Source organism: Pteronotus mesoamericanus, unplaced genomic scaffold, assembly GCF_021234165.1.
Source record: "Pteronotus mesoamericanus isolate MK-2021 breed Mesoamerican mustached bat unplaced genomic scaffold, CSHL_Meso_final scaffold_1066, whole genome shotgun sequence".
Taxonomy (NCBI): domain Eukaryota; kingdom Metazoa; phylum Chordata; class Mammalia; order Chiroptera; family Mormoopidae; genus Pteronotus; species Pteronotus mesoamericanus.
Genome location: NW_026555299.1, coordinates 1,210,930 through 1,223,266, shown reverse-complemented (window position 1 = coordinate 1,223,266; position 12,337 = coordinate 1,210,930). Strand labels below are relative to the sequence as shown.

Genomic DNA, 12,337 nt, shown 5'->3' with positions numbered 1-12,337 from the left:
GAGGGTTTTGTTTGTTTGGTGTGTTTTTTTTGTTTAATCCCTTCACGTTAGGAAAAAGTCAGATTTAAAGTTGGATATATGTATATACTCTGTTTTTCTTTTACACTGCTATTGCTCTTGTATGTATTAATATCACATATAGTAATTCATGTGAATATTTTTCCAGTGAGACTTGTTTATTCTAGTGTAGGAACTCTATATTAAATAATAATAAGAGTGGTCTAACTAATGTTGTAGGTGGAAATTCTAGGCCCCTCAAGCAAAAATTTCCAAATGGGACCCCTTATCATTTAATTGCAAAACAAACAGCTGATACTTTGATGGTATTTATGCCTTGGAAGGGAGTAAAAAGAAATAGTTTTGGGCTTTCCCCATATAAATTAAAGCAGTTAATAAGTGAATGCTTCCCACAAATTTAAAGGCTATAGCTGAAATAGGTGTATGATTATGTGTAGTACTGTATGTATAGGGTTTCATATGGCCCAGAAATTTTTTAAGATAATCTATAAACATCTTTGGTTGGATGAACAGAATTAAATAAGTGATAGAGGACTATAGTAGGTTGATCTCTTGGTGTTCATTAGTGTTGAAACCCTGTTGTCCGGTGAGTTTTGCAATGTCTGGAAGGGTACATAGTAACAACTAATAATAACAACAATAATAAAAATAGCTAATATTTATTGCATACTTATTATGTGCTAAGCACTATGCTAAGATTGTTACATATATTATTTTATTTACAGCCTTAGATGGTAGGTGCTATTCCCCAATTTTATAGAAAAGGGCAGAAGGAGAGATTAGATAACTTGCCTAAAATCACACAGTTAATAATTGCCAGAGCTAGAACTCAAATAGAGGCCATCCTGACTCCAGAGCCCATACTGTAACCATTGCAGTGAGTTGCTAGGTGGTTTCAATCTGTAGAATCAGTATATAGCAATAATAATATAGTCATTAATATGTTACCTTTTGTATATATGTAATTTTTTTCCAAAGAAGTTTATTATTAGACGCCATTTTATACCAGGAGTATGTGCGCTATAGAGGTTAAGCAGTCAGCAGGAGACAATTCAACAGAACCAAGAAGTTTGTTTTTTAAAAAAAATTTTATTTATTTATTTTAGAGAGAGAGAGAGGAAAGGAAGGGGAGAGAGACAGAAACATCAATCTGCTGTTCCACCTGTTTATGCTTTCACTGGTTGACTCTTGTATGTGCCCTGGCCGGGATCAAACCGACAACCTTGGCACATTGGACAACGCTCCAACTAACTGAGCCACTCGGCCAGGGCAAGACCAAGAGGTTTCTGATGCGCAGTTGCCTTCACTTGAGAGGTTCATGTAAAGATCATCCAGTGTTTCCTCATATTTCACTTAGATTTTTCAGTGCAGCCTGTTGAAGTTCCAAGTGTTTATCTCAGGCACTGCTGCTGTCTGAGCAAGACATGGATGGTTGGGCCTTAAGTGTGGATTTCAGAACACTAGAGCCTTTTGGTATGTGTTAGAAAATGTACTTAATTCTGGTCTTGTGGAAGTTGCAGCAAAGCAGAAGAAAAAAATCCAATCTAAAATGTTTTTTTCTTTCCAAAAGGGCAGCTAAGGTGCCCAGATATCTTTGCCCTCCGGGGGTGCAGGTGTGCAGTTTGTATTCTTTAATCATTCACACAAATTAAAGCTTATTCCTTTGCATTTAAAAAATAATATAAAACGACATTCTCCATATTTTATTGCCAGGCAAGAGCTTTGAACTCCTGTCTCATTGAAGTTTGATAAAATGCAAGGATTTTCCAGGGTTGGGTGGTGCACTTAACCACAGAGGGAACATTGGACTGATAAGAGCTGCAGGTGAAGGAAGCCGCCAGGGAGCAGCAATTAGAGAGAGCTCTTCGCGCTGGCTTGTGTGAAATTCTTGGAAGGGAGGAGCCTTTCCCTGCCCCTGCCGGCCCTTTTTAGCTTCTCTTCTCCCGCAGATGAAAAGAGCACCAGGGCTTCTGTTTCCACTTTGTGAGCTAGGGATGGGGTGAGTATTTTGTGGTGGGCTGGACAAGTTCTAACTTCATACAAATGTTGACTGGCTTGCACACCTATGCAAGTGGGGACAGTACCCCCCTGCCACTCACATGCACGTGTGAGTTCACATAGAAACACATGGACCACATCTCTCAGATGATTTTATTATCAACATACACCCCTGCCTTTGTGCTGTGTGTAAAGGCCAATGTAAAAGGGCTCTTACATTGACTTTCAGCCCTTGGAGCTAGGGAAAAGTAGCACAACTTGCTTCTAAGTATGGCATAGGTCTTTCATTTCGACCATTAAAAAAATTCTTTGCTAGACTTAGATAGATCTAAGTCATAGAAGTCCATACAGTCCAAGGAAGAAATTTTTTTGTGTGTGTGTAAGATCAGGGTAAGTGGGTAGAAGAAGGGAAAGAGAATACAGAGGTGAAAACATAGCTGATTTTAATGTTAGCCTGGTTGTTTCTTCTCCAAATTTAATATGCACTTAATTATAAAACAATTAATACCAGAAGTCTGCATGTATTATCTCACAGCTTCACTCAGTTTGGCCATTTCTTAGAGAAGTAGTTTTCCAGTTGGAAGAACTGTTGATGAAACACTGATTTTGTCTTCACATCTTTTTGGGGTGGAGGGCTGGAGAATGTTTGCAGTGATTGATGGTTGTTAGTTTTGGGAAGCACTCAAATCAACAGAATAAGTAACAGAATGTAAACATGTCGTTCATGTGGACTTGAGGCTGCTGCAAACATGGTGGAACCCTAGGTCACCATTGTTACATGATGACGCTCTGGAGCACAGCTTGGGTAGATAAACTTATTTGCTTTGTAAGTTTTACTGGACCACCAGGACGTTAGGAATCGTTGTTTTGAAGTACTCATTTTTTATTAATTTTAGGTAATTACTCCGTATTTTCTTGAGGGATAAAGCTTTGAAAGAGGCAGATGTCCATCTTGGCAGCAATTTAATGGAATTGCATTTTATCAGGATATTCATCACTTTTGGGTTTTTTATTCTCGCTGCTCCAAAAGAAAGTTGTGATTTTTAAAAAAATGTTTTGGATGGTAAATGGAAAATGCTGAATTGGAAGTTTTTATGTGAAGTATTCCTAGATGTCATTGTCATACCTAAAGACAAAATTCAGGGAGGAGGAACAATTGTTTGTTGAGCACAGGCTGTATCAGAAGCTCTGGCCTCTGCTGTTTACTGAAGTAGACTCTCAATAGTCCTTTGAGATGGGCTTTTGAGAAAATACATTATCAAGCCCTAGCTGGTGTGGCTCAGTGCACTGAGAGCTGGCCTGTGAACCGAAAGGTCGCCGGTTCGAGTCCCAGTCAGGGCACATGTTAGGGCTGTGAGCCAGGTCCCTGATTGGAGGTGTGTGAGAGGCAACCAACTGATGTTTCTCTCGCACATCAATGTTTCTCTCCCTCTCTCTCTCCCTCCCTTCCCCTCTCTCTGAAAATAAATGAATAAAATCTTTAAAAAGTATATATTATCAAGCAAGCCAGGCACTCTGGTGTTTTACATGTATTATCTTATTTAATTCTTATAACCCTATGATGTGGGTACTAATAGTATTATTGTTGCAAACAGTGATAGTATTTTTAAAAAAGATTTTCTTTGTTTACTTTCAGAGAGAGGGGAAGGGAGGGAGAGAAACATCAGTGTGTGGTTGCCTCTTGCTTGCCCCCAGCTGGGGACCCAGCCCTTAACCCAGGCATGTGCCCGTACCAGGAATCGAACCAGTGACCTTTTGGTTCACAGGCCAGCACTCAATCCACTGAGCTACACCAGCCAGAGTCAAACAGTGATAGTATTATTATCCACATTTTATAGTAAGGAAATAGGCTTGGTGAGTAATTTGCTCAAGGTCACACAGCTAGGAACTGGTAGAGCTGAAAATAGCACTCAGGTCTCTCTGAACTTCAGAGCTCACGTTTTAAACCACTGATTCTTAAACTTCAGCATACATAAGAAGCACTAAGGGTCCTTGTTAAAATAATGGGGCTCCAGTTAGAAATTTATGATCACTAAGTCTGGGATGGTGCCAGCTTATAAATCTGCATTCAACAGGATATCTCAGGTGATTCAGATCGACAAGTTGATTGACCATATTTTGAGAAAAACTTAAATTATGTTTCCACACAGGTACAGATTAAATAACTATTTAAGCTACCAACGACAGAGCCATGTTTCAAACCCATTTCTTTCTAATTCTAATACTCAGATCCTTTCTGATAGGACCACGATTAATTTGCACATTTCCCAGTCACAACAAATGTGGAAAACATAATTTCTGATAAATTGAGCAACACAGATTTTGTGGTCTTACTCTTTTCCAAGGTTACTAGCTTATACACCAGTTTTCATGGCCTTTAAATTTTTCAGTGACTTTTTTTTTTATTAAAGAACTGAGTTTTGTTTGCAATCAGATAATTTATGCTTTAGGCACTCTTCCCTGGGATGAGTTTCTGAAACATCCTGTGGAAGGAGGTGGGAAGAAAAAATTCCGAGTGTATCTGCTTAATGGTGCTAAAGCTCCCTTCCAGTCACGCTCATCACTGAAATGAAGGGTTGATGCTAATACTAACAGCCAATCATATGGCACCAAGTCGTGTGCTACATCATGTCCCATTCTACCCTTTGAGACCATAGCTCCATTAGGGCCAGCAAGTTTGGCCTAATGCAGTCCACTTCCTAGGGTAGAGCCAACACCTTGATTGACTTTCATGGCCTCCTCCTGGAATTGGGAGGACTTTTATATTTTTGTCTCTCTTTCACTTTTCTTTTCTCTCTTGCTTTTTTTTTGCAGCTCAGCGACATGTCCTCACGTACATGGAGGATGCAGTGTGTCAGCTGCTAGAAAATAAGGAAGATATTAGCCAATATGGCATTACCAGGTTCTTCACAGAATAGTAAGTACATGAATGCTTTGCCAGCCCAGAGAAGGCACTTGGAAGAAGGCAAGGTACATGAAGAGTAGAGCAGGATAGTGCTGAGTATGCAGTAGCAGTGAATGCTTAGTTTTGGTAGGCTGGTCCAAGGCTGCCCAAACATGTTTTGAAACATGCCTCTGGAGCAACTAGTTTTGTCCAAAGACAAGTATCATGATGGTCATGACTACAGAAGCTCAACAACTGCTTGTTGGATCTATTAGATCTGTTTCTTTAGGTCCCTCTTATAATTTTAAACTTTTTGCATGATTCAAAATATTTGCTCTGATTTCCTTTAGTTAGAGTACCTTTGGCCTTTTCATGGCTGGCTTTTTTCACTGAAATGTTTAAAATGATGTTCCTCTGCAGTTTTCTTTCTATAGGACGCCGTGTCGATCACAAAATGCTTTCAGATTATTTCTAGAGGCAGGACATCTTTCATAAGTTATATATTTGAAGGGTTGTACTTCTTTGTAAAGTGTGCTTGGAGTGTGTAAAAGTCAAAACAGTTACTACATTTTTAACGTCCTAGAATGGTTTTTAGGCTGAATCAGATAATCACTTTAAAACACCTTGGTCATCCTGAAAGAATTTGCTAAAGAAATACAAAGCATTATTTTTTATCACTGATATGTATATAATTAGTTGGTGTCTCCTTCCTTTTGTTCTAATTTACTGGGAGCATTATAAGAAAGGAAGAGTCATGTCTTACAGGCTTCTATTTAAGGCGAATTGTGAACTCAAGTCCATCCTCCCTAAAAACAGATTTTCTTTTTCCCTTTTTATTCTCCAGAGATTCCTTGGAGATCAGACAAGTATTCCAGTGGCCTAAACTTGGGTTGTTGTTAGGGGAATTCTTGACTCTCCCAAACTGGTGCTGAACTATAGGTCTTGCAAATAAAATCTAGATTTCTTATGGGTTGGAATTTCAAGTTTGTGGGAAAAACAGGCTTTCCAGGAGCAGAGCTGGTCCCTGCTACCAGTCTTCTAAAGAGGATAAAATAGAGAAACGAAAGGAACCTTACTCCTTCTCATGGTGTGGGAAGCAAATGAGGTGGGCAAGGAATAAAGACTGAGATTGAATAGCCTTGCTTGCTTTTACAGAACTGACAAGCCTAGGGGTTAAGTTTCTAGGCCATTTAATCTGTACCAGCACTCTTGAGACTCCTTGCCAAGAGAAATATGATTCTTCTGGGGCAATACTTCTTCCTGGCTTTTTTCATTCACTGCCCCCCGCCCTCGCCACATCCATCTCCCTTGTAAGCCTTTTCCCTATTACACCGGTCCTTGAGGGTAGACCATTTCTTCTTCATCTTTGCATTCCCAGTGCCTGACACAATGCTTAGCATATAATACATGTCAGGTAAATGTTGAATCAATAGCTGTATCTTTATTTTAAGTTACTGCATACTATAGTCTTATTCTTGATCTTGTAATTAATAAAGATTATCTTTGTTTTTCCCTTTTTTGTTTATTCTTTTTGATCAAGCTCTATATTTTGCCATTTAAGAGGCTGTATACCATGTGTATAGCACTTAAAAGTGAACCTGACTGGCCTATGTAACTGATAACTGAGCTCTAATCAGTGGTAAAACATAACTTTCAGAATGCTATTGACTATAGCTTTTATCTACCAATACACTATTGAAAAAAACTTATGATTTTCCACAGCACTGATAGAAATCTAGTTGCCAAGTGATCTGTTTCTTCTCCTCAGGAAACTAAAATTACAGAATCAATGTGCGTGGCACATACCTGACACTTCTGTAATTCTAAGATATCATATGGGCCCGAGGCAAGTTATTTTGGGAAGTGAACTAGCATCAAAGCCCCCAAATCCTTAAAAAAGCAAAAACCAAAAAACAAAAAAACCTGAAAGATATGGATGTTTGATGGAGCAGGAAGTATTATTTTGTGGACAAGACCTGAATAGTAGAGGCTACTGATTTTACTTTGATTTGTGAATTTTATTTATCTAATGAAAAGCCTTCTTTCTTAGACCTCTTTTTGTACTGGTTCATAGAAACATGGTGAAGTGGGAAGAACATTGCCCTAGGAAGCAGAGATCCTTACTCTTGTAAGTCTTTGCTCTATAATCTTGGGCAAATTTATAAAATTTTTTAAGTTTCAGTTACCTCATCTCTGAAATGGGTATAATAAAGTCTTACATGCTAATAATATAATAATAATTATATTTTATAATAAACAATTTTTAGTAAACTCATACTATATCTCAGCCACTATAATTCTTGAAGTAGGTACTATTACTATCTCTATTTTATAGATGAGGAAACAGAAAGCTTAAAATAGCTCTTTTTTAAAAGATTTTATTTATTTCAGAGGGAGAGGAAAAGAAGGAGAAAGAGAAACATAGATTGGTTGCCTCTCGCACGCCCTCAACCAGGGACCTGGCCTACAACCCAGGCATGTGCCCCAATGGGGAATTGAACCAGTAAACTTTCAGTCTGCAGGCTTGCGCTCAATCCGCTGATCCACACCCACAAGGGCTTAAAACAGCTTCTTTAAGTTCACAAGCTAATAAGTGACAGAGTTAGGAATGAAGTCTTGTCTGTGGTTCAAAGCAGTATTCTCTATTGCCTCTGAGTCACTATACTGCCTAATGTTGCTAAAGGCCTAATCAGATAATGCTTTGAGGTCTCTTCTAGGTATACTTCTGAATTCTTTGAATTTTCCCTTATGAACTATTACAGAGTCTCATCTGGTGACTTCAGTTCATTTTTATTTTAATATTTAGTATTGGCCTTTTGAGGCGATACAACTGGAGCTGCCTCTAAACAATAGGAAGCGTATTTTTTATATCCTCACCTGAGGACATACTTTTTTTTCATTGCTTTTAGAGAGAGAGGAAGAGAGAGAAGCACTGATTGGTTGCCTCCCCTGGGCGCACAGACTGGGAATTCAACCCACAACCTAAGCATGTGCCTGGACAGGGAATCAAACCAATAACCTTTTGGTTACGGGATGACTTTCCAGTCAACTGAGCCACACAAGCCAGGTCCAGAAGCATTTTAAAAAAATGTTAACTGAACATTTCCATCTCTCAGTTTCAAGTTCACACATTGAGATTTTCATGAATTTAATGATGGATGATTTACCTTTAAACAATGATAAAAGTAGTCTTCAACATTGTTTGTGGAAGGCTTTTCTGTTGATTTTTTCTTCTGGGTCTGCTTGCCCTTTCACCTGTGCTGTCGCTCCTTGGTTGTTGGTGTTTTCCAACAAATCTATGATTGTTCCAGCAAATCCGGATAAGCCGTAAAACATGAGTAGCTAAGCTGTATTGTGCATGTGTGTCTGCAAGACTGTAAGCTCTTTAGATCATATTCCTCTGGACACTCTTGAAAGAAGGACTCTAAATCTCAGAGGATTCTCTTTTATGTTGTATATGCAACCTCTACCTCTGAATGTTGTCTTTCAACCAGTGAAAGGTAAGAGGAATTAATATTTCGAGGTGCCACTCTAAGAATAGACCAAATGTCAGCCCCCGGTCAGGACCTCTGAGGAAGTACATCCAAGAAAATGAGGCTAGAGTAGCTGTAACTTGGAAACCACAGCAGAGTGTGACCAGGTTTTGTGGCAAAGATAAAATGAGAAATGTGGTTTTTTAAGACATTGGAAAATAATGATGAGAGAAAAACAGGCTGAAATCTGAGAATTCCTATCAGAATTGGGAACCATTCTTTACAGGCTAAATTGATAGTTACAACCCTGTGGCATCAGGGAGCTTGACCTCCACATACTAATATAGAAAAGAATGATACTCTGTGGTCTTGGTTGGTGGGCCCAGGAGGGTGCTTTCTTATGATCAAGTGTCTTGTTTTTGTTTTGTTTTTGTTTTTTTAAATGATTTTAGCTTTTTGGGAAAGTTTTTGTGATGACTGTATTGGTTACAAGTACACAAATTACCTTCATTGATGGAGGTTTATTTTAAGGATATGTGAGAATATAAGACAACATTCATTCAGTAATTATTTTTGAGGCCCTACTATGTGCCAGTGTGTATTAGGCAATGGAGATACAGTGGTGACCAAGACAAATAAGATAATTATTTTTCTTATTGAAACCTGAAGTTTCAGTAAGGGAGATAGTCAATAAAGTAAATTGGTGATGATAACAGTAACTAATAGTTAATAAATACTTGCTATGTGCTAGGCACTGTTCTAAGCATATGACATGCATTATCTCATTTAAGTTTCACAATACATTTTACACATTAGGAAATTCAGGCACACAAAAGTATTGGAATAATATTCCCAAGTTACATAGCTGATTACTGCAACAAGATAAATAACACGGAAATGACTAGGGTAATGTGATATATAGCATGTCCAGGGAGGCCTGCTGGAACCAATAGCATTTGAGGGCTTATCCCATGGAATGACTGGCTCATCGCATCAGAGAGCCAGGAAGTTGTCTCAGCTCAGGTGACTCACCTTTTCATTGTCCACCTTTGGTACCTAGTCTTTCTGTGTCCAAAAAAGGTAAGTTGATTGATTTTTATTTGCTGCTACTCAGAACGGAATACCCTAGGTGGTGGTCACAGAAAGCTACCTCACAGGTAATTGGCCTCCCTCACGCACTACTTACATATGATATGTGAAAGTAATGAAGTTATTTGTTACCTAATATATGGTATAAATACGGAGATGAAAATCTTTGTCACTTCTTAGAAGAGTCCATTCTGATACATATTAATGATCAGAATTCAGTTGAGAAGTAGCATACCTTTTTTTTTAATATATGTTCTCTTGTGAAAGGTACCGGCATCAAACTCCTTTTTTATTGTTTTGATTAGAATAAATCCATGAAATGTGAACATCATTAATTCAGTCGGATAGAAAAGTAGATTCCAATAGTGCATGTTGCTAAGTCCTTGAAACATAACTCTAATGAAAACAATCCATGGTTATAAAATATGTATTATTTCTTTTTTTTAAACAGGTGCTCTAAACTTTATGAAAAAAATAACCCACTTCTCTCCTAAGTAATCAGGGTGTAGACTTTCAGTTCTAAAGTTGGCAGATTTTTTTAGGATTATCTACTGTCCAGCATTTAAGTAATGTTGTTTTGGGTTCTCCTTGTGCTCATGGTAACAGAGGAGTGGAGATCTGGAGTAACAAGAAATATATCAGAACAAACCAGACTTCACTGATTTCCAGGCTCATTGCTTTGAATGAGGGATGGACTTGAGACTTTTCTGGGCCATTTCTGCTCCATGTTTTCCCTACTTGTTGTTGGCGAATTGAGCCAAAATATAGTGTGCTGTAGAAATGGTGACTAAATCTATTATAGGCTTCTTCAAAAAGGGTAATGCTCCTCCTCCCCCACCCCATCTTTTTTCCACAAGTTCCGTTCTTAGCTGGAGTTAACACATTGTAACAGAAAATTACCCATTTCTCATTGTCAGCATCTGGATTCTTGCAGACTCAGATAAGTGCCAGGAATAGATTTTGCCTTGAGCTAAAGCAATCCTAGCCTCACTATTACTGGCCCAGGCTCTTCTGTTAAGCTGTGTGTGCAATCTATAGAGCGTTCTGGTCCTTTTCTAAACCAGAGGTATCCTATAGCAAAAGGACTCCAGGAAGATGTGGTAGTGGGTTTAGAGCCACCAAAATCTATTTTGAAGCTTAAAAGCCCAGGTCCACTGGGGACATAAGAAGCTCCTTATTTGCTTAGAATTCATCCCTCTTCTTCAGTCCCTTCATGTTTTGATTACAGGAAACCATCCAGCAGCACTGGACTTGGTAACTGAGGAGGCATTTCACAGCCCGCTGGTCCCCTGACTCATTTAGAAGCCAGAGTCAAAGGTTATGGGAGTAATAATTGGGCCCAGATTCTCCCAGTCAAGAAAGACCTTGCTTCCCCACCCCCTCTCTTCCACAAGTTAAGAGACACTTAGCTATTGTGAAACTATTCTTGAAGAAGAAATGCAGGAACTCCATCCTTGGCTGAAGTGTTCTCCGGACCCAGCGATATTATTTCCGTTTTCATGGGAGCTAGTATAAAATTTAGTTGTAATTCTTCACACTAAAATATTTTCCCATTGGGAAATTACTTGATTTATTTTAATCTTTAAATAATATAAAGAAGCTTGATTTGGTCCAACCCACGTCCCGATATCCCTTCTCATGCCACTGCTCTGACAGTTGGAATCTTTGCTGCATCAACAGTAGAACAATTTAAATTCATCAGCGCTTTTAATTTCTTCCATGATTTGCTCAGAACTCGAGATCTGTGGCGCTGGCAGCACAGGCCTGGCACGAGAGCAGGAAAGAATGACACAATCTGGCACCTTCAACCAGAAGGTTTTAATGAACTGGGATGGGGGTGGCGGGGAGAGAGGGGAAGGAGGAGGGACAGTTAGGGTTTTGGCAGCCACACAAAGGTTCTTCTTCCCTGAGAAAATGAAATGAAAGTCAAATGAATCTTCTCTCTGTTACTATGATTTGCTAAGATGTTTGTCTGTCTCTTAGCTTCCAGCCCCATGGCAGGTGCATCTTTACAGTCAATGACTTCCTCACAAAACAAATTGTTTCTCAGGATCCCTCAAGAGGGGTCATGTTCAACTAATTTCCTGTCTGAGGCCATAACTGTGATTCCTTTCTTCAACTATCAGATGCACTCCTGACCAGCATAGTGGAAACTATCTTATCAGAAAATGTTGTGAGCATGTGAATTTATTTTAGGACACGTTCACCCAGGGTTGCTGAGTTCCGGGGCTGCAACAGTAGTAGTGCTGTTTCCGGGCTGGCCACAGGAGCCATAGGAGCAGTCTTAAATTCATCCCTTTGTCATTAAATAACATTAACAACAAATGTCTTTGTTAATGGCCTCACATTGTATTTTGCAAATCAGGATCATTGCTAGGAATAATACTTGTCTCATATGGTTGTGTAAATCAAGTGAAATGACACGTGTAAAATGTCTAGGTAGATATAATTAATTTTCATTACATTTCATTTTCCTTTAGCTCCAGTTTTATGGGATTTTTGCTTCTCTCCTACTTCATGGATGTCTTAGAAAGTGACAGTCTTCCTCTTCTTTTTTAAAAATGGTATCAGAGTTGAAAATCTGGAGGACTTTTTAGTCTCTCTTGTTTTCTGTAACATCTTTTGCCTACCTTGCATTTTGTGTACTTTTTTTTTTATGTTAAGAGCATATGATGATTTCCTGCTCAGCTATTAGCCATTTAGTGTTATCCACTTCACTCATCATTTAGTTCATTCTGAGTATAGCCTAAGAAAGCTTTTCTATCCTCCCCCTAGCCCTCACCTATAAGCCATTTCCTCACCTTCTGTCTATACCCCCTTTCCTCTGGCCGCCAACATTAAAAAATTCAAGGTGTGACGGGAGACCTGAGCCAGT

General features: G+C 38.9%; 1 protein-coding gene across 2 annotated transcripts in view; it reads left to right on the top strand.

Annotated features, from left to right (window-relative positions):
* The window catches only part of CSTPP1 (centriolar satellite-associated tubulin polyglutamylase complex regulator 1), a 150,739-nt gene that overhangs the window by 23,839 nt on the left and 114,563 nt on the right, over nt 1-12,337 (top strand). For both annotated transcript variants that reach the window (XM_054587057.1, XM_054587056.1), the window contains exon 2: nt 4,831-4,933. In XM_054587057.1, coding sequence (XP_054443032.1) covers nt 4,831-4,933 — 103 coding nt within the window. The remainder of the gene's footprint in view (nt 1-4,830; nt 4,934-12,337) is intronic.